The 19,827-nt window shown below is 43.2% G+C and overlaps 3 protein-coding genes across 8 annotated transcripts in view; 1 reads left to right on the top strand and 2 right to left on the bottom strand.

The window, feature by feature from the left end:
* The window catches only part of TUBGCP4 (tubulin gamma complex component 4), a 34,322-nt gene extending 32,538 nt beyond the window's left edge, over positions 1–1,784 (bottom strand). The window contains exon 1 of the mRNA XM_084903229.1: positions 1,650–1,784. Within this exon, the coding sequence (XP_084759355.1) occupies positions 1,650–1,727 (78 nt within the window). The 5' untranslated portion in view covers positions 1,728–1,784. The remainder of the gene's footprint in view (positions 1–1,649) is intronic.
* Positions 1,785–3,168: 1,384 nt separating this feature from the next.
* ZSCAN29 (zinc finger and SCAN domain containing 29) lies at positions 3,169–15,385 on the top strand. 2 transcript variants are annotated; one of them, XM_084903135.1, is made up of 5 exons: positions 3,169–3,494; positions 3,976–4,180; positions 6,174–6,872; positions 9,735–10,205; positions 12,182–15,385. In XM_084903135.1, the coding sequence occupies exons 1-5, from the start codon at positions 3,177–3,179 to the stop codon at positions 13,048–13,050; spliced, it is 2,562 nt and encodes an 853-aa protein (XP_084759261.1). In that variant the 5' UTR covers positions 3,169–3,176; the 3' UTR covers positions 13,051–15,385. The 2 variants fall into 2 exon arrangements, with proteins under 2 accessions (XP_084759261.1, XP_084759262.1); XM_084903136.1 differs by having other exon boundaries at positions 6,208–6,872.
* MAPDA (N6-Methyl-AMP deaminase) overlaps positions 10,201–19,827 on the bottom strand; it is a 47,063-nt gene continuing 37,436 nt past the window's right edge. For 3 of the 5 annotated variants that reach the window (XM_084903697.1, XM_084903698.1, XM_084903701.1), the window contains one exon: positions 18,268–18,973. In XM_084903697.1, the coding sequence (XP_084759823.1) occupies positions 18,779–18,973 (195 nt within the window). In that variant the 3' untranslated portion in view covers positions 18,268–18,778. Of the gene's footprint in view, positions 10,231–15,490; positions 16,109–18,267; positions 18,974–19,827 lie in introns of those variants that run through there. The other 2 variants (XM_084903700.1, XM_084903699.1) reach the window with 2 other exon arrangements.

Here is a 19,827-nt window from a genome sequence, read left to right on the forward strand (position 1 = left end):
AACAAAAGTATTTCCAAACCACTACAAAGGTACTGTTTCCCAACCTGACCTAATGAATTCTTTACTTGAATAAGTGGTAACACATGGTAAAGAATTCAAAAAAGAATACAAAACGGTGTACATTAAAAATAAGTCAACCTCCCCTCAGAGGTAGTTACTACACCTGTTTCTTATGCAATATTTTAGGCATGTTCTTTAAAGATAGTTTTTTACTTGGTTGCAACAAAGTTATTTTTAGCAAAGTGTTTGGCAAACTCCCAAGGTTTCTCAAACATACTCTTAGGATTTAGAAATTCTCTATGAAATTTTAAATCACGTTTTCATTTCAATAAAAATGTAAATAAATGTAGCATACTATAACCTGTAAAAGCAACTTTATAACTGGGCATATATATTTAGTATACATATTTTTATTTTTAATTTAAATGATAGCCCAGTATGCTATATAAGGTTACACAGCAGTTCAAGTAGAAAAAAGTAGTGGGAAAATGTATTCATTCAACCCACATTTTCAAAATATACACAAGAGTGACAATTTTAGCCATTTTTAAGTGTACAGTTTTTGGCATTAAATGCATTCACATTATCTTTTTACTGTTATCTTTTTACTTCAGATCATAAAGCACGCACAAATACTCCTATACATGTTCCTCCTATATGCCTGGTGTTGTGCTAGTTTTACAAGGGAAAATAAATAATAACAAGAGGAACTGCTTTGATTTATAGGTTTTATAGACAAGAATGTTTATTTTTCTGCATCTCTCCAGCCTATACTGCCAGTTCTTATAGGAAGAGGCATGACTGTCATCAAAGTTACATACAAATCTTGCTATTACCACCATGACATTCTGAGCTTCAGTTTGCTCCTTGGTCAACTGGGAGCTAACAATACCTAGTTACTAACTTATCGAGAGGGTGAGATAACATTATTGAAAGCAGAAGTAGACGAAAGTAGAGGAGATACTGGAGCCAGACAGAGCTGGGTTCAAGACCAGGCTTGCTCATTACCAGCCGCGGGACACGGGGAATTAATCTGTGATATGAAGATGGGTGGTTGAGAGTAAATTAAATAATGCATATTAAATTAGATATTAGCCTTTCCTCCTCATCCATTCCTGGTTACATGAAGGCCTCTTTCCAAATTCTAGTGCTGAATTTCCCGAGAAAGGGGTTTTGACAGAAACACATTCATTTTTTCATTCAACAAAACTGGCTGAACCCTTGTTGCATGTTAAACGCTATGTACAAAAAACAAACAGAAAACCAAAAAAAACCACAAAACGTTATGTAGTTGGTCTAGCTTTCAAAATTTAAAAAAGTGTAAGCATGAAATGCGAGAAAATGCCTCCCTCACTTTTATAATATATCCAGTTCCCCAGAAACTCTCGCTCAAATTTCAACTTCAGGCCCATTGGAGTCTCTCTCTCCCTCCCCAAGGCGGGCGGGTGAGGGCCCTCGGCTCCCCGGTCCAGGCGCAGCTCCCTAACCCCGCGTCCGCCCCACGCGGCCCTCGGAGCACCGCCCTCCAGGCTCCCGCCCAGGACACGCCCCGCCCAAGCCCCGCCCTCGGCCCCTAAACCCCGCCCCTCGCACCGGCCCAGGTCCACCCGCCCATTGGGCGCCGGTTCCCGCGCTGCGGCGGGACGTACCTGCAGGCCGCCGCGCTTGTTCCAGGTGAAGATGGAGCCCGGGTACCCGCTCAGCGCCAGGAGCAGTTCGTGGATCATGCCCGCGGCGGAGCTCGAACCCCTTTATACGTCGCTCCTTCCTCCGGCGCCCTTCCAGGCAACCACGGAACCCGAGGCTCCGTTCTCTACACGCGCCCCCGGGATCGACGGCTCCTCCTGAACCCACTCTCCGGGACAATCAATAGCTGCGGGGGCAGCGGCGGGGAAGCGGAGGGCGGACGGGGCGCCGCGTCCCGGAAGTCCGGCGCCGGCGGGGCCGCTCGCCCTCCCGCTCCAGCCCCGGCTCCGCGGGAGTTAGAGTCGCGGCGGCGGGCTTCGCGCATGCGCCCTCTGGGGCCGAGTCACCCTCACGGACTTCCGGTTCGGGAGCTGGACTGGAAGGCTGGCGAGCCGGGCCTGGGGCTGACCTCGGGGGCTGGGGGTGGCCCGCGGGCCGAGGGGCGAGTGGCCTGAGGGACAGCCCGAGTGAGAGACACTCCCAGGAGTGGGCTGGAGGGTGCTCTCGGGCGCCTTAGCCCAGTAGAAGGTTTTTGTTTGTGGTTTGTTTTTGTTTTTTTTTTGGGGGGGGGGCGGTGCTGGCTGCACCGCGGCTCTGAGAGTGACCTGGCCGGAGGCAGCGAAGACAAAGAGGTCGGAACCCCGCACCCGCCGCTCCCGGAGCTGAGCTCCGCGCCCGCGAGCCCCGCAGCGCTCGAATCTCCTGGCCAGCGCCCGAGCTCGTCCTCAGGAGACCCATGACCGCTGCCCCCTTCTGGCTCCCTTTTTCCCACCAACTCGGTGCAGCTCTCCCCGAGCCCGCCGGCCCTCGCCTCAGGAGCCAAAACCAACCTCTCCAGTCGGGAGGTGTCCCGTCAGGAGTTCCCGAATAGTTGCTGAGCGGTCCCCTCTGCTGTGAGGAAAAGCAGAGACCCAGTACTTGATTCAGTACTTGATTTTTGTCTGGGGTGGGGATTGGCAGTTGCGGAGTCCTGGGGCCGGGCGGACGCAGAGAGCCTGAGGGCGATCAGCCGCGGCCCGCTGGACAGAGGCTTGGTGTTGCCTGCGGCAGGAGGGTGCCTTGCTTTAGCTCCTGAGCTCCAGGTCTCCCGTACGGTTCGCACTCACAATGTAACCTTGGCAGAGGAGCTAAAAGGGGATCAGAATTGGGGGTGGGGTGGGGGAAGAAGAGCAGACTTATTTTCTTTTCTCTGCTGTTTTGCCAGGCTGCCCTGGGAAGTCGCCCGGAAATGCAGCTTTTGAAAGTTTTCTCTCCATGCTCAGTTTGGGCTTGCTATCCTGAAGTTGGTGCTCCCCCGGATGGCCACATGGAGCATATATATGGGAAGTCAGGCCAGCTCTGGCAAGACTTTAGACATATGAATATTTTCCTTCTGATAGTGCCATCTCTCTCTACCCTAGGAAAAAACGCTTCTTAGAGAGACATGGGAAGATAGGTGTGAGCCCTGGAACCCAGACCCTTAAGTGGAGGGAAGCTGCTTTCCGCTGCGAATGATGGCCAAAGCCACTCAGAGAGGGAATGGCCCTAACTCGGAGACCCTACGACAGCGCTTCAGGAAATTTCATTACCAGGAGGCAGCTGGGCCCCGGGAGGCGTTCAGCCAGCTCTGGGAACTTTGTTGTCGGTGGCTGAGGCCGGAGGTGCGCACCAAGGAGCAGATTGTAGAGCTGTTGGTGCTAGAGCAGTTCCTGACCATCCTACCTGGGGAGATCCAGAAGTGGGCCCAGGAGCAATGTCCGGAAAGTGGCGAGGAGGCTGTGGCTCTGGTGGAAGATTTAGAAAGAGAGCCTGGAAGACCGGGACGTTCGGTGAGAAGGGAGGGGAATTCACAAGTGTGTGACTGGGCAGGGGCAAGGATAAGGGGCCAAATTAAGGTGCAGGCATTTAAAGAGGGACACAGTCTCCCTTGGTAATGCTTATCCTTCCGGTCCCGGAACAGGTAACGTTTTCAAATACAGCTTATCTTGGAGATGCTATCTGGGTGTATGGTTGCTACCCTGTCATTATGAGTTATTCATAGATTCCGTTTTACTTAATTGGGAAGAAAGGGGAGTTATGTTTTAGCCGGTAGTGGGTTTACTATTTTGATCTTTTCCTTCTGGAGTTCCAGCTGCTCTAAGCTAACAGTAATGGAATCAGAATGACTCCTTTGGCTATTACCACCACCAACCACAACGCTAGCCATGTCCCCGAGGGATGGTGGTCTTTTTTGCGGGGTATTAAACAATCTCCTCTGGGAATGCCCCTCATAATAACCTTGCAGTGACCATTAATGGGGGTTGTTTCTAGGTCACAGTCTCTGTGAAGGGGCAGGAAGTACGCTTGGAGAAGATGACACCCCTGAAATCATCACGGGAGTTATTAAGTGTTCGGCAGGAGTCAGTGGAACCTCAGTCCAGGGGTGTTCCCAAGAAAAAGAGGGCAAGAAGCCCAGTCCTGGGACCACAGGAGCAGATGAACACAAAGGAGAAGCTCAGACCTTTTCAAAGGAGCGGTGAGGAGTAGATTCATATGGGAAGATAGGATGCCATTCCAAGTTGGGAAGTGGGGTGTGGGAATAGTGAGTGGGAAAGGGATTTCAGGAATGAGTGGTAATGATAGAATATGTGGTGTTGGTTACCTCCGGAAGGCAGATCGTTTAGCTCTCTGCTCCAGAAAGTATTCTTGTATTTCCTCTTTTGATAAGTCTGCCAGAGCATGGTTCCCTAGTTTTTGCCAGAACTTTGAACGAATATATTTCCTCTTGGTAATGATAATACTAGGTCATATTTCCTAGATAAAATGTATTTTCTATACTTGAAGGTACATCTTCCTTTTAATCATTTTCCTTTTACAAAATAAACTGAATTTGTTTCTTTAAGCTTTTCCTCAGATGCTCCATTATTCTGACATACTAAGTTTTTGTTACTTTCCCTTGGAAACTTTAAGTTCTACAGATATGTCAATTATGGAGAACTAAGTTATGTATATTATTCTAATAAGGGTCTGATAGGTTGAGGCAGAGTAAGAATTTTACTTCAGAATTTCACTATTTTCTTTCAGTATAGCTCAACTAATTATTTAATGTTATTGTTCACCTGGTAATTCCTAGGACTCTCATAGCCTTCCCCATTGTCCTTGTGTGTAGTACTTATTCTTGTACATGATTTTGTAGAGCTTGTTTTTCTTCTTTGTACTCTGTAAAATTCCATATTGTATGATTTTTTTCCTTGATCATTTCTTTAACTTTGTTGAGGTTGTTCTAAATTTTGACTTTATCATTAAGATGCTAGACTTCTCAGCCTGCCTTCTTTGGTCTCTAGTCATCCAGATGCAATCCCTCAACCCCCCACATAGGCTTGTAGACTTAATCAGTTTGTGAACACATACCATGTGCTCAACACCTTGTGAGGCATTCTGCAATAGGAAAGATGCCTATCCTCAAAGAGCTTATAATATGATTGAGAACATAATAGCAAACATAAATATGTGCTGACGAACTGTACTGAAACAATGCTAAATAATAACTTATTGTGTGAGCACAATGAAAGTTTGACGAGTGGAAGATGAAGGAGGGCTGGAGGGAAGATTTCATGGGGACATTGGCAAATACAGCTTGAAGAATGGGTTACGTTTGGATAGGAGGGGAAGAGCCTGATGTGGACGGTGCATAGTAGGCACTCAGGTTACGATCCAGCAGTATATAGAGCTAGGAAGGACAGTGACTGCTGCAGGTAGCTGGGAGTGAGAGGTGAGGAGTCTAGACTTGGATGGTGGCAGTAGGAATAGACATATTAAGGGAAAAACCTTTAGAACTTGATGACTGAGTATGAAGGAAACAGATGCGTAGAAGATGATTTCCACTCTGTTTCCCTCCCACTTGAAATCTGAGTTTAATTTTCTAGCCCCAAGTGGAGAAATTTAGGAGACAGGAGGTAACTGTTACCAGCAGTGCCATGACCTGCCTACAAGTGGTCAGGAGGGCTTGGGAGCAATTTGGAATAGAATTATCTGCTCTGAACATACAACAAGCTTTTCTCTCATCACCCTGTTCTGGAAAATAAATAGTTCTCATTTTTTGAGGTTTCATGTATTTCCCCCATTTTCTTTAACACATTGTACTTTCTGAAAATATTTCCTTAGACACTTTAAAAAACTATATATATTTTTTTTTTTTTTTTTAAATTAAGTTATTTTTTCTTTAGAGAGAGAGGAAGGAAGAGGGACAGAGAGACAGAAACATCGACGAGAGAGAAACATCATCAGTTGACTGCCTCCTGCATGCTCCCTTCTGGGGATTGAGCCAACAACCTGGCATGTGCCCTGACAAAGGAATTGAACCTCCATCTCTTGGTTCCTGGGTTAATGCTCAACCACAGAACCATACTGGCTGGGCAGACATTTTCTTTATTAGCCTCTTGGATAAAAAAGGCAGGTCTGAACTCAGATATTTTTTTTTCCTGATCAGTCCAAATTATGACATCCTTTGTTTGCTTTCCTGCAAGCAGGGTTTCCATTTCCTAAATCTGGTGTGGTCTCCAGGTTGGAGCAAGGAGAGCCTTGGATCCCAGATCTGGGCTCCAAGGAAAAGGAACTCCCAAGAGGCAGTGTCACAGGAGACAGACAAATGCATGCTGACCTGTTACCATCCAGGAGAGAGAAAAGCAGCTGGGTGAGTCAGGATCACTGGGGCTTTGAGGATGAGAAGGTGGCAGGTGTGCACTGGGGCTATGAAGAGACCAGAACTCTCCTCGCAATTCTCAGTCAGACTGAATTTTATGCGGCTCTCCGAAACTGTCATCGAAACAGCCAAGTGTATGGGGCTGTGGCTGAGCGGCTGCGGGAGTATGGCTTCCTCCGGACCCTGGAACAGTGTCGGACCAAGTTCAAAGGTCTCCAGAAGAGCTATAGGAAAGTCAAGAATGGCCACCCACTTGAGACCTGCCCCTTTTTTGAAGAGATGGAAGCCCTGATGGGTGCTCAGGTCATTGCCCTGCCCAGTAAAGGTCTGGAAGAAGCAGCCTCTCACTCTGGCCTGGCAAACAGTGATGCTGAGACTAAGGAGCCAGAGTCCGGGAGTTGGCAGCATGAGGAGGGAGCAGAAGAGGCCACAGCAGAAGAGTCTGACGGTGATGAAATGGGTGAGAAAGCCACCCCCCAGGACCCCAACAATTCAACTGCACCCGTCCTTTACCGAAGCCCAAGTGGTAAGAAGCTTTTATTCTTGGGGTTTTGGGATTAGACTTGAGTTATGGCCTGGATGTGGAATCATGAAGCTTAAGGTCATCTGCCAACTTTGCCAGAGAACAGAGAGGCACTTCTCAATGCCATGTATATTTCATTCTGTGGGAAAGTCAGATAATAGAGTAGGGAATAATTTTAGTTATTTTTAAAGAAATGCACTCAGCAAATTCAAGAAAGTCCTGAAAAGGAATATTATTGCTTCCATTTTTTTTTAAAATATATTTTATTGATTTTGTACAGAGAGGAAGGGAGAGAGATAGAGAGTTAGAAACATCGATGAGAGAGAGTCATCGATCAGCTGCCTCTTGCACACCCCCTACTGGGGATATGCCTGCAACCAAGGTACGTGCCCTTGACCGGAATCGAACCCGGGACCCTTCAGTCCACAAGCCGACGCTCTATCCATTGAGCCAAACCGGTTTCGGCTATTGCTTCCATTTTTAAAAATTAAAGTTTTTTCCTGGTGCTGTATAATAAAAGCTTAATATGCTAAGGGTCTGGTCATCCATTCAATCAAAGCGTAATATGCTAATGATATGCTAAGGCCACTCAACTGCTTGCTTTGATGTGCACTGACCACCAGGGGGCAGACAGTCACCTGGTTGATATGACCTGCACTGACCACCAGGGTCAGATGGCAACTGGTAGGTTAACTTGCTGCTGGGGTCTGGCCAATCGGGACAGAGCAAGACAGGCTGGACATGCCCTGGAGCCCTCCTTGCAGTCCCTCCCCAGCTGGCCAACCTCCCGTGTCCTTCCTGGCCCCGATCATGCACCGGTGGGGTCCCTCAGACTGGCCTTCACCCTCTTGCAATCCAGGACCCCTTGGGGGATGTCAGAAAGCTGGTTTTGGCTCCATCCCGCAGGCCAGGCTGAGGGATCCCACTGGTGCACAAATTTGTGCATTGGGCCTCTAGTTATAAAATAATTAAAGTTTGAAAAGAACTTGGCACTATTTTATCTTTAAGAACTAATATTAAGAACTTTATATGAAATGGTGCTTTATCTTTTACTCCCCCAAATCTCAAAGTCAGTATGTTCCTTTCTACTTCCAATAGCATAGTGAAGGATTGCCCAAAGTTAGGGATTTTCTGAGTCTCCTCTATTAGATTCACAACGCACACTGGCATTTTAAGAGAAATGAAAAGTCCTGCAGTAAGAAATCTTGTTTAACACTCTATGTTGAAATATCATTTGCCTGTGGAAGTTTTTTAAGTATCCTTTATTACTGTTAATGTATTTTTTACAACCATGTTGTTATGGAAAGGGCACCAAAACACCAGTCAGGAGGCTTTGTTTCTGACCCTGATCACTAATCAGCTGAATGCCCTTGGCCAATTACCTGACCATTTCCAAGTTTGTTTCCCAAACTGTAAAATGGGGAATGGCAACAGGACTATATCTCTCAGATTTAGTTCCACTGTGAACAGTGATCTTTTGCTTCCATTTCTTAAATTATATGTTGATGTTACTTTAGTTCTGTGCTATTCTTCCTATCTTCTACTTTTCCTCCCCTCCCCCCCACTCATTCTCCTCTTTTGTCACTGGACTAAATGTAAGTAAACCACAAATGTGGCACATGTGCCAGCTGCTATAATTTTCATTATCTTTTCATCCTTTCCACCGCTTTTTCTGTCTTCTGATTCTCCCCCCACACTGTTTTAAAAAAATTTTTTGAGGATATTACAGATGTCCCCATGTTCCCCCTCCCCTTCTTTACTTTTCAGTGAGTGGATGGTAACAGAAGTAATGTAATCGCCAGCTGGCTCTCAAGTGGGAAGAAAATTCTTTGAATCTCCCTTCCCTCTACCTTGGTTACCTTTAGGGGCAGGGTCTGTAATCATCCTGAGGAAGCACTGCCCAGTGGGGCCTGCAGCAGCAGCACGTGTTCAGGCCAGGAGATGCTGTCTGCTCTGCTCCCTTCCTCTTTCTGCCAGTCCTCTCCTAACAACAAGGCGCATGACTATCAGGTCCTTATCTGGGACCTTTCAGGTCTTTGCTGGGGGCTTGCTGCTTTTTTTTTCTTTTGAGATTGTGGCAAGTGAGGAAGGGTCATAATAAGAGTTTAGGCAGTAGTATGATTTTAACCTGTTAACCGGGGAGTTCCCTTTTTAATTACGCAACGTACAACGGGCGCATACTCTTTCACTAGGACAGGGGTCTTCAAACTACGGCCCGCGGGCCACATGCAGCCCCCAGGGGAGTCTGATCCTGCCCGCCAGGTTTTTTGGGCAGTGAGCGCAGCCAAGGTGTTACGGTAGGAATTAGTAGTTCATATAGTCCGGCCCTCCAGCTCTCTGAGGGACTGTGATCTGGCCCCCACTTTAAAAAGTTTGAGGGCCCCTGCACTAGGACATGTCAGTACATCACGCCCAGTGGATGTAATTTTATATTATTATTTTTTTATTTATACTTAATTAAAATAAATGAAATATATATTTTTTCGTTTATTTATATATAAAGCACAAAGGAAAATACACAATTACAAACAAATAGAAAAGAATACCAATAAAAAAATGGAAATATCGAATTAAAAAATTATAACTTTTACAAACAATTATAAAGATTACAAAAAATATATACCATCCCTCTCAGGGCGCAACATATATTTCAAGGACGTATTCATACGTCCTACCCGTTCCCAATATTGTTTACGTTTGACGTATTTATAGGTCCCGCTCGGTTAACAGGTTAAAGAGACTATTTCTTGGGGTTTTTAGTCATTCTGTGGGAAATTTTCAAAGAATGTTTGAAAGATGCAGATGATATAATTAAGGAATTGAGGCTGTAAAACCCTGGTGCTGAAATTACTCTTCTGGTGGCAGGTGTACACTGGGGCTATGAAGAGACGAAAACTTACCTTGCGATTCTTAGTGAGACTCAGTTTTATGAAGCTCTCCAGAACTGTCACCGCAACAGCCAGTTGTACGGAGCAGTGGCTGAGCGGTTATGGGAATATGGATTCCTTAGGACACCAGAGCAATGTCGGACCAAGTTTAAAAGCCTACAGACCAGCTACCGGAAAGTCAAGAATGGCCAAGCACCAGAGACCTGTCCCTTCTTTGAAGAGATGGATGCTTTGGTGAGTGCTCGGGTTGCTGCCCCACTCGGTGATGGCCAGGAGGAAGACACAGCCTCTTGCCCCATCCAGGAGACCAGTGAGGCTGAAACTGAGAAGCAAGCTGAGGAGGCAGAAGAGGCCTCAGAAGAAGATTCTGAGGATGATGAAGAGGATACTGAGCTACCCCCAGGGGCTGTCATCACGCGTGCTCCAGTCTTATTCCAGAGCCCCAGTGGTAAGATTCTTTAACTTCTTAAAGTCTAAATAGCAAAGGGGAAGCAGTGGGATTAAGGAAAAAACATCATGAGATTGAAGCCTCTTAACACCCAGCTGCCATGGAGTCTTCCTGTGACCACCCATTTCTTCCCCATGTGCTCTGTCTATTGAGGCAGTTTAGTGAGGGGAAGTAAATTACTCACTTGACTTGCCTGAATCCAAGATGGTTGCAAACTTTGTAAATTTGTTATCATCTATATGTGAGCTGCTAGGTGGTTAAGCAGTTTACCTAGCAGGGAATCGGAAAGTTAACATTCCCCAGTAGCATTCAAGTACCCATAATAGGATGAAGTTGATTTTAAAAGTTCATTCTCGTTTGTTTGTTGTTCTACTTTCAGCTTATATACCAGCTGTATGTCTGCTTTATCACATATTTGAAAATCTGCTAACCTCTTTCTTTAGACACACTTATGCAAAAGTCTGAGATTTCTGAAAGAATTGACCTTTGAATCCTAGCTGCTGTATTATGAAGAAAATACTTCACTATGGCTTCCCTCTTGGGAAGAATAATTTTGATTTTGGAGTATTACATGTACAGGGATGGCCAAAAGTAGGTTAAGTTACCAACCATCATACCTAAAAGATAAATTATAAATAAGGATATGAAATAATAACAATATGACTAATACAAATAATACAATAATAGATATAAGAATAAACTGATTTGCATACTCACAACTATAAACCTACGTTTGCTCATCCCTGTATATGTATGTGAATCTGGACTCTGTTGGTTATAAGTTGAGTAACTTAGAACCTAATCCTGAAGTTTACTTATCTATGAAGACCTACCTCAAAGAGTTGCTATAAATAAGGTACCATGGTGAAGCACTTAACCATTGCTTGCGCACATGGTAAGTATTCAATAAAGAGCAGTTTTCTTTTCCAAAAGTTCTTTAGATCAAGATTCTTTAAGCTTGTTCCATGGAACATGAGTTCCGTGGGGATATTACTATATTCTACTGAAAAATGGCTTCTAGGTTTAGGAAATGCTAAATACCCCTCATGGAGGATCACAAAACATTTACATATTTACGGTTCTGAGGTTTCATTTAATCTGATGAACCTCTATTTCACAGGCATATCGTAAGACCTGGATTCTAGATAGAAATACTGCTGAGAGGTAGAACACAAACTGACACTCAGCTTTCTTTTGCTCTCAGATTTAGTCCAGGAAATTTGGGATCCAGAGTTTATCTGTAAACTCTGTAAATTCTATAAATTCAAACTAAAAATTTGCAAGTATCTGCAAGTTCGTTCACAAAGGCTGGGCCTGGGGAGCCCAGCATTTGGTTCTTAGCTTTGGCTTTAGAGTAAGTGCTTTTGGAGCATTTAGTGATTAACTTTCCATAGGTAGAGAGAATGTTTTTAGTGGGACACTTCTTAGCACATTTCTTCTTTCAGAAGGCTTATTCTTTGGAAGACACCAAGTTGTTTTCTACCCTATTTTTATTCTCAACATATACTGGAATTTGAGCAGAAGGGGACATATAACTTTTGGATATGTTTCCCAGAGTTTTCTTGGACATTCCCTCCTAATCCCTTTAAGTTACTGGCAAAGAACATAAACTAGAGTACCATAATAGCCTGTGAAGAGGAAAAAATATAACATTAGAAAGTGTCTTTCCTGTATAAACGTGATAGTTTAAAAAAAAAAATCAGGCAGGTTTTTCTTATTACATTGAGAAGATTTTCTGAAGATCCTGGATATTCAGGAAGAATTAAAAGAATATACTCAAGAGCCCTATATAGATGAGAAATGTGTAATGGGCTATGAAGTAGAAAAGTAAACACTAGAATTTTAATAGATCGTAATTGTTTAGGATTTAGAACCCCCTAATTTTTATCTTTAATTATCTAGTGTGACACTTACTTTACCTTGGCAAAGAATCATTGAGGAAATGGATAACTTTAAAAATTATATTCTCATGCTAGGTTTTGAGGCTGGATTTGAGAATGAAGAGAATCTAAAACGGGATATTTCTGAGGAAGTACAACTACATAGGACATTACTTGCAAGGTCTGAAAGGAAAATTTGCCGGCACCTTAATCATGGTAAAGGCAGTGAGACTGAATGTAGATCAGGAAGACATTGGGAGAGGACCCCAGGAGAAAGAAGAAGAAAACCCACACTCCCAGAGAGGAGTTTGAATAAAGTTTTAAGTCATCAGAAACCTTACTTGGGAGAGAAACCCAATAAATATCTTAGATATGGCAAAAGCTTTGGTCCAAACTCCCACCTCATGCATCAAATAACACATCAAGTGGAAAACCCATATAAATGTACTGACTGTGGAAAAAGCTTCAGTCGGAGTGCGCGCCTCGTTAGGCACTGGAGAATCCACACTGGAGAGAAACCTTATAAGTGTCTTGACTGTGGGAAATGTTTCCGTGACAGTTCAAATTTCATCACCCATAGGAGAATCCACACAGGAGAGAAACCATATCAATGCAGTGAGTGTGGAAAACGTTTCAACCAGAGCTCAAGCCTTATAATTCACCAGAGAACCCACACAGGAGAAAAGCCCTATCAATGTGAAGAGTGTGGAAAAAGCTTCAATAACAGTTCTCATTTTAGTGCACATCGGAGGATACACACAGGAGAGAGACCCCACGTGTGTCCTGACTGTGGAAAGAGTTTCAGTAAGAGTTCTGATTTGCGTGCACATCATAGAACCCACACAGGAGAGAAACCCTATGGGTGTCATGATTGTGGCAAGTGCTTCAGTAAAAGCTCTGCTCTGAATAAGCACAGAGAAATCCATACGCGAGAAAAACTTCTGAAACAATCAATGCCTAAGTAAGCCACTGAGTATCTATTAAAAAAAAAAAAAAAAAAAGTAAAAGAACCTCAATAAATGTTTTGAAATTGTTTGAAAAGTCTTTCAACGGTGGTGAGATCCATCTCCTATCTGTGCTCAACTAGCTTAGGAAGTACTCTGGGATTTACCCCACAGTGTGTTCCAGTTTCTCCTGGATCAAATTCCCAAGGAAGTCATCTTAAGAATGAAAGGAAGATTTCAGTCCCGCTCCTGTTTCCTTAACAGAGACACAGCAGTAGATCCTCTAACATGTACCCTTTTTTGCTCCTCCTGTGATTCAGCAGAATTTCAGAGAGAAGTTGTGAAACTTTTCTCATTAAGTAGGTCTAGCTCTTTATATAGTAATGGGAATACAAAAAGGAATGACTCTTCCTTTTTGTCCACTTAAGCCTGTGCCCAGCATGAAATACAGATGGTCCCCAATTTACAATAGTTGAACTTTGTGATGGTGCGAATATGATACACGTTCAATAGAAACTGTCATCTAAGCTAAGCTTTGATGTTTGGTATTTAAGGACATTTTTAACTTAAAAATATTCCACTCATGATGGGCTTATCTGGACATAGCCCCATCGTAAGTAGGGGAGCCTTTATATTTCTCATGTACACTCTTCATTTGCCTTAAGGGAGAGTTAACGTCCATCTTGATTCTCACCTGGGTGTTCTATATAGGGGAACAATGTAAACCTTGTATAGATATTGCACTATAAACCCTGGATGTCTTAGTTTCTTTCAAGTCCTACAAGATCTGGAATAGAAAAATTCTCCATTTACATCTAGTTTAATTTTTTTCTGTCCATTTCATCTGAATTTCATGTGTTCCTTGGTCCAGAAGCCCAGAGAGCAAGGCAACTGGGTGTGATGATTGGGAAAGCAGTTAAAGCTGCCAACAGGGAATTCTCTATATCCTACACACTCCAAACATGTAGTCTACTGTAGGTTCCCCATGGGTGCTCAATACTAACCTACAAGGAGCAGAAGCCACTGCCACATTGCCATGTATTGGCAAAACGGACCAAACCAACAACTGTTAACCTGAATGGCAAGGAGGACAGATGATCTTTGGTCAGTTGAGTCCAGTACACACACACACATGCATATATTCAACTATAAATCTATTGAAAAGCAGCTCTTTAAACATAAGTGTAATTCTGATCTTTATAATAGAATAGTATTACATTAATTGCCCATATTTTCATAGTAGTATGATGAGTCCTGTACAGCACAAATAGTCCCTGTCCTTACAATCTAAAATGGACAAAAAATAAGTACTCATATATAGTTGCAAAGGTTTAAAGCTAAGTAGTAACAATGCATAAATGTTAAGATCTAATATATTTGAGTTTGCTGTCAAAATATGAGGTGTTTGCCTTTTATTCAGGGAGTTTTCAGAAAACAGGAGGTATTCAAAGGCGGGGAGATTATTGGGTAAATTAGGATGGGATGAACTTTCTAAACTGCTAAGTGGATGAGAAATAGGAACACTGGGGAGTAAGTGTATTGTGCAGATGGAGCAGAGGGCAAATGAAAGACTAAGGAAGTTTGGATAAAGGTGGGAGCAGCACAAAATTTCAGGATCAGGGCTGTGCAGGGGACAGGAAAGAATTGCCTCCGGTGAAACATGGAGTGCCGGAGGCAGATCAGGAGGTGATGCTCCCATCATCTGTGTTAAATCAGGCGCTGTGCTGTAGTTATTGATAAGGAAACAGCTGGTACTGGAGAAGAATAAGCAATTGCAGTGACTAGCTCCTTTGGGAGACAAAGGTCAGAAATTGTAACTTGAGAAGAGACTGATGGTTATGTCAGGAAAGGGAAATGTGAACAGATGGCCAAGGCCTAGGATAGGTAGCTGTTTCACATCCACATTTAATCGAGCTCTGTGGCTGGAATGAGATTGGGGAGAGGAATATTCTGCAATTCATAGCTTACTGTGTTAGATGAGAGATGAATTAGATGATGTTGGGTCCTAGTACAAAGAATCTAACATTTATTAGGAATTAAAGGGAGATGGTATCTTAATTATATTACCTAAGCAGACAGGAACATATAAGAAGCACTAGTCTGAAGCAATGCTTCAGGATCTGATTTGACTTAATGTTATGTTTTATTAAATAAGAGGTTACTATATTTAGTATATTCATGTATAGTCTTGTGGGAAAGCACTGATTGGGGTATTAAGATATATGAATTCTGGTTCCAAATGTCTTATGTGTAAGACATCCTGCTTCCAATTCCTTTTCTGTAAAGTGGGATAATGTTTATACCTTAACATGCCTCTCAGGGATACCATGTTAATAAAGATTATATCTATAAAGTACCCAGTGTTTCTTCAGGTATGTTTAAAAGTATATATGTGCAAAAACAAACAAAACAAAAACCAACCCACACCACATATATATGTATGTATATATATCTTTATATATATATAAAACCTAAGTGACTGACTGTTCAGCTGTCCATCTGGGATGACGTCACTGACCATCAGGGGGCAGATGCTCAACGCAGGAGCTGCTGAGCTGCTGTGACATGGCAGCTGTGGTTCTCAGGTGATGCACACAGAACCAGAGAGGAGGGAACCCGATTCCAGGGTGTGTCATCTGAGAACTGGCCTCTTGCAATCTGGGACCCCTTGGGGGATGTCAGAAAGCCAGTTTCAACCCAATCTCTGTAGGCCAGGCCAAGGGACCCCACTGGTGCACCAGGCCTCTATAAAATATTTTACTTGAGCACCCCAGAATCAAGATATATTATTAAGAAATCTGGGCATGGCACAAATAGTGTTAAAACAAATTCAATAGGTTGCTTTTGTGTAGTGAAAAAAATCATCTGGTAGAAAGTATGCTGTCTAAAACATCTGCAACTTGCCGAAGCCGGTTTGACTCAGTGGTAGAGTGTCGGTCTGCAGACTGAAGGGTCCCAGGTTCGATTCCAGGCAAGGGCATGTACATTGGTTGCAGGCACATCTCTGGTAGGGGGTGTGTAAGAGGCAGCTAGTCGATGTTTCTCTCTCATCAACGTTTCTAGCTCTCTCCCTTCCTCTCTGTAAAAAATCAATACAATATATTAATAAATAAATAAATAAAATAAAACATGTAACTTTGGCTATCCACTAGATAATCTATATATATAAAAGGCTAATATGCAAAGTGTCCCCTCAGGAGTTTGACCAGGAGACCGGGTGTTCGATTGCTTACCACCGGGGGGCAGCACAGAATGAAGGCCCTGGCTGGCAGCTGGAAGGCCCTGATCAGCCCTGACACCAGCCAGGCCTAGGGACCCTACCCATGCACAAATTTTGTGCACCAGGCTTCTAGTACACACACACACACACACACACACACACACACACACACACACTATATAATAAAAAGGTAATATGCAAATTGACCGAACGGCAGAACGACTGGCATGCCTGTGGACCCTCTCCCCGGCCGGCCCTCTGAGCAGGCACCTGGACCCCAATCAGTCACCTGCAGACCCTCACCCTGGCCAGCCTGCTTCTGATGGCCCTCATTGGGCAGGCCGGCTGGACCCCACCAGTGCACATATTCATGCAAATTATGAGTAAGTCGTTGTTGGTAGGCAGAGATAAATCTTTGCCTGCCTTTTAAAAAATATATAGATTTTTATTGATTTCGGAAAGGGAAGGCGGGGAGAGAGAGAAACATTAGTGACAAGAATCACTGCCTGCCTCCTGCAAGCCCCCTACTGGGGATGGAGCCAACACCCCGGGCATGTGCCTTGACTAGGAATCTAACTGACCTGGTTCATAGGTTGACACCCATGAACCATACCAGCTGGACTGCCTTTTTTTTTTTTTTTTTTTTTGGCTCCCTGAATGGGGTTACTAGAATAATGCCTATCTAATCTTTGTGTTCTAGGTTGATAAACAGATGAGAATATGGTAAAAGAGAAATTAGAATGAAAATCCTTGGTATGAGTCCATATCCATTAGGATCCATCATAACAGCATGGAGAATGAGTCTTACTTTAAAAGGACCAGGACCAGCCCTCCAGATGAAGAAATGTGCAAAAGGAATAGGGCAAAGGCAAATTCTTATTGGGGGAAAATAAGTTCACCTCAAACTAGTGCACAAACCATTATGTGCTACCCATTCCTAAAGATTTAATAGTTTTCAAACATTCTAAGAAAGAGAAACCAAGCCCTGTTGGGGAGCAAGATAATTTATGTACCTCTTTTAATACCCACAAGACTTCTGTGGGGATAGATTTGGTGGCAAATGCAGCAAAGGAAGCAAGAATGTATTAGCCGGAGCTGGGCAATCATATTTATTCCCATCAGTTGTTTCCCTAGTGCTGTTATTACCCTCCGCCCCATGTTATCGTTAATCCTTTTATTGCTTTTGCTCTATGGCTAAGGTGATATAACTTAATAGCAGACATATTTTCTGTGTTGCTATTTCTCTTTTGCTATAATCTTTGAGTGTAGATGCTGAGAGTTGTCAACTCCAATGAGAACTATTTTTATGCTGACCATGTAGGGAAGTGAAGATAAGATATGAATGTAAGGCTGGATAAATTCTCTCTCCATTATTTAATTCAAAATCTAAAACAAAAACTTTACTCCTATATACTCAAATATCCAGTGAGATACAGGTCTCAAAATTTTGACATATAAAATGTTATTGAGTATTATCTGATATCATAGTGCTTAAAATAACAGATATTATATAGAGATATTTCAGTTAGTTTAAATTCCTCCAACACCCATCATGGGCTATTTCAGAAACAAAACTTCGGAACAACTGGAAATCAGATTAAAGGCTGAAAATAGGGAGTGGAGGTGGAGTGAGGAGGGGGAGGTGTGTGTGTGACAAAAAATAATAAAGGCTGGAAATAGAAGCTTAAAGTACCCTACAGCTCAATAAGAAGTATCTGGCTGGCATAGCTCCATTATGGTCAAAATAAGAGAAGAGAAAGGTAGAAATATTTTTTAAAAACCAGTAACTTGATTCCAGAGAAATTATTTATGAGGACAAGGCCAGATCTCAGCTGCTAGCTTTACCTGTCACTAGAGTCACCTACAGAGTAACCTGACTACTGGACATTCACAAACCCCTATGGTATGCAGTGTCGTCTGGAATCAATAGTTTCAGGGAATACTTAAGTGAAGAGAGTCTGATTACAATAAGCGTAATAAAATACAGAGCTATTGTCAGAAGCTAGATAGCGTAAAGGTCTTGGTGATAATCTGTTTTCCCTTCTCACTTTATTTAGACTAGTAATTCCCAAACTTTTCCTGATGAGAAACTACTTTGAATTTCCTGAAGGTTTTTTTTTTAAGTTTAAATGTAGTGTAAGATTTATCGGGATAAAGGGAAATAATACCCCCTCAGGGATGGAGAGGGTGGGCAGGCTCTAGCAGCAACTGCGAGTTTTATGAAGTTTTGTGGGATCACTAACAGAAAGGGACTGTGAAGTAACAAATCAGTGGTGCACTGGGAGTTTAGTTAGCGGCAATATTCACATCCCTTCCAGTAAGCAGCATACAGGAAGCTATGTAAGGCCCCAGAGTCTGTTAGTCAATTTAAGACATATTTAATGAGCACTCGCCACGAGTAAGGTACTGAAGATATCTTGCTACTGGCTTCTGTTCTTCAGAATGAGAGGTGAAAGGTTTATTAAAAGAAATATGGCAGGAAGATCTGGGTTGCAACACATACTCAAAAGTAATTCACTTCATTACAGCTTAAAAATGTAACACTTTGGGTTTCAGATGATTCCACTTCCTTTTCAGTTCAGACCTGGTGCTGTCAGAAGCAAAGATGTAGTCGATGGATTCATAAGACAAATCCCATACCTGAGATGGGGTCAAATTAAAATGTTCAGCTGCCAGCTGGTACTCTTGGGAAAGGTGTGTTGCAAAAACACCCTTATCATCAGTCTGTCAATGTAAGCAAGAAAGTTTCCAAATGAACAAGGAAATGATTTTTTTAAAAACAACTCTTCTTTAGTCTACTTTCCTATTCACCAAACTTCTTTTAAGAGTCTAAACAGGGGCCTATAAATACATCTATGCCTAGCTATAACTAATGGGGCTTGTTTACCCTTAAAAAACAAAGGAAAAAACCCCAACCTGGCCAGATGACTCAGTTGGTTGGAGCATCAGTCCATAGACCAAGATTGTGGGTTTGATTCCTGGTCAAGGCACACACCTAGGTTGCAGGTTTGAGCCCGTTGGGGTGTGTACGAGGAGGCAATGAACATCCATGTTTACATTCCATGTTTTCCTGTCTCCCTTCCTTTCTCAAATCAATAAAAACAGCCTGGCCAGCATGGCTCAGTGGTTGACAGTCAACTTATGAACCAGGAGATCATGGATTTGATTCCTGGCACATACCCAGGTTGTAGGCTGGATCTCCAGTGTGGAGTATACAGGAGGCAGCCAATCAATGATTCTCTCATCATTGATGTTTTTTTTCTCTCTCTACCTCTCCTTTCTGGTTAGAGCACACCAGAGCAGTGCTCTAACCATTGCTGCATATTAAAATCATGTAAGGAGCTTTAAAAACATATCTGTTCTCAGGACACTTCCCTGATTATATAAAGCAGAATCTCAGGGGATGGATGCCGGCACCACTATTTTTGTTGTTAATCCTAATTGGAGGATATTTTCCCATTGATTTTTAGAGAGAGTGGAAGGAAGGGGGAGAGACAGAGAAAAACATCAATGTGAGAGAGACACATTGATTGGTTGCCTACCTATCAGGACCAGGGATCGAGCCCACAACAGAGGTA

Source organism: Pipistrellus hanaki (assembly GCF_964339955.1).
Source record: "Pipistrellus hanaki genome assembly, chromosome: 1".
In the NCBI taxonomy this organism is placed as follows: Eukaryota; Metazoa; Chordata; class Mammalia; order Chiroptera; family Vespertilionidae; genus Pipistrellus; species Pipistrellus hanaki.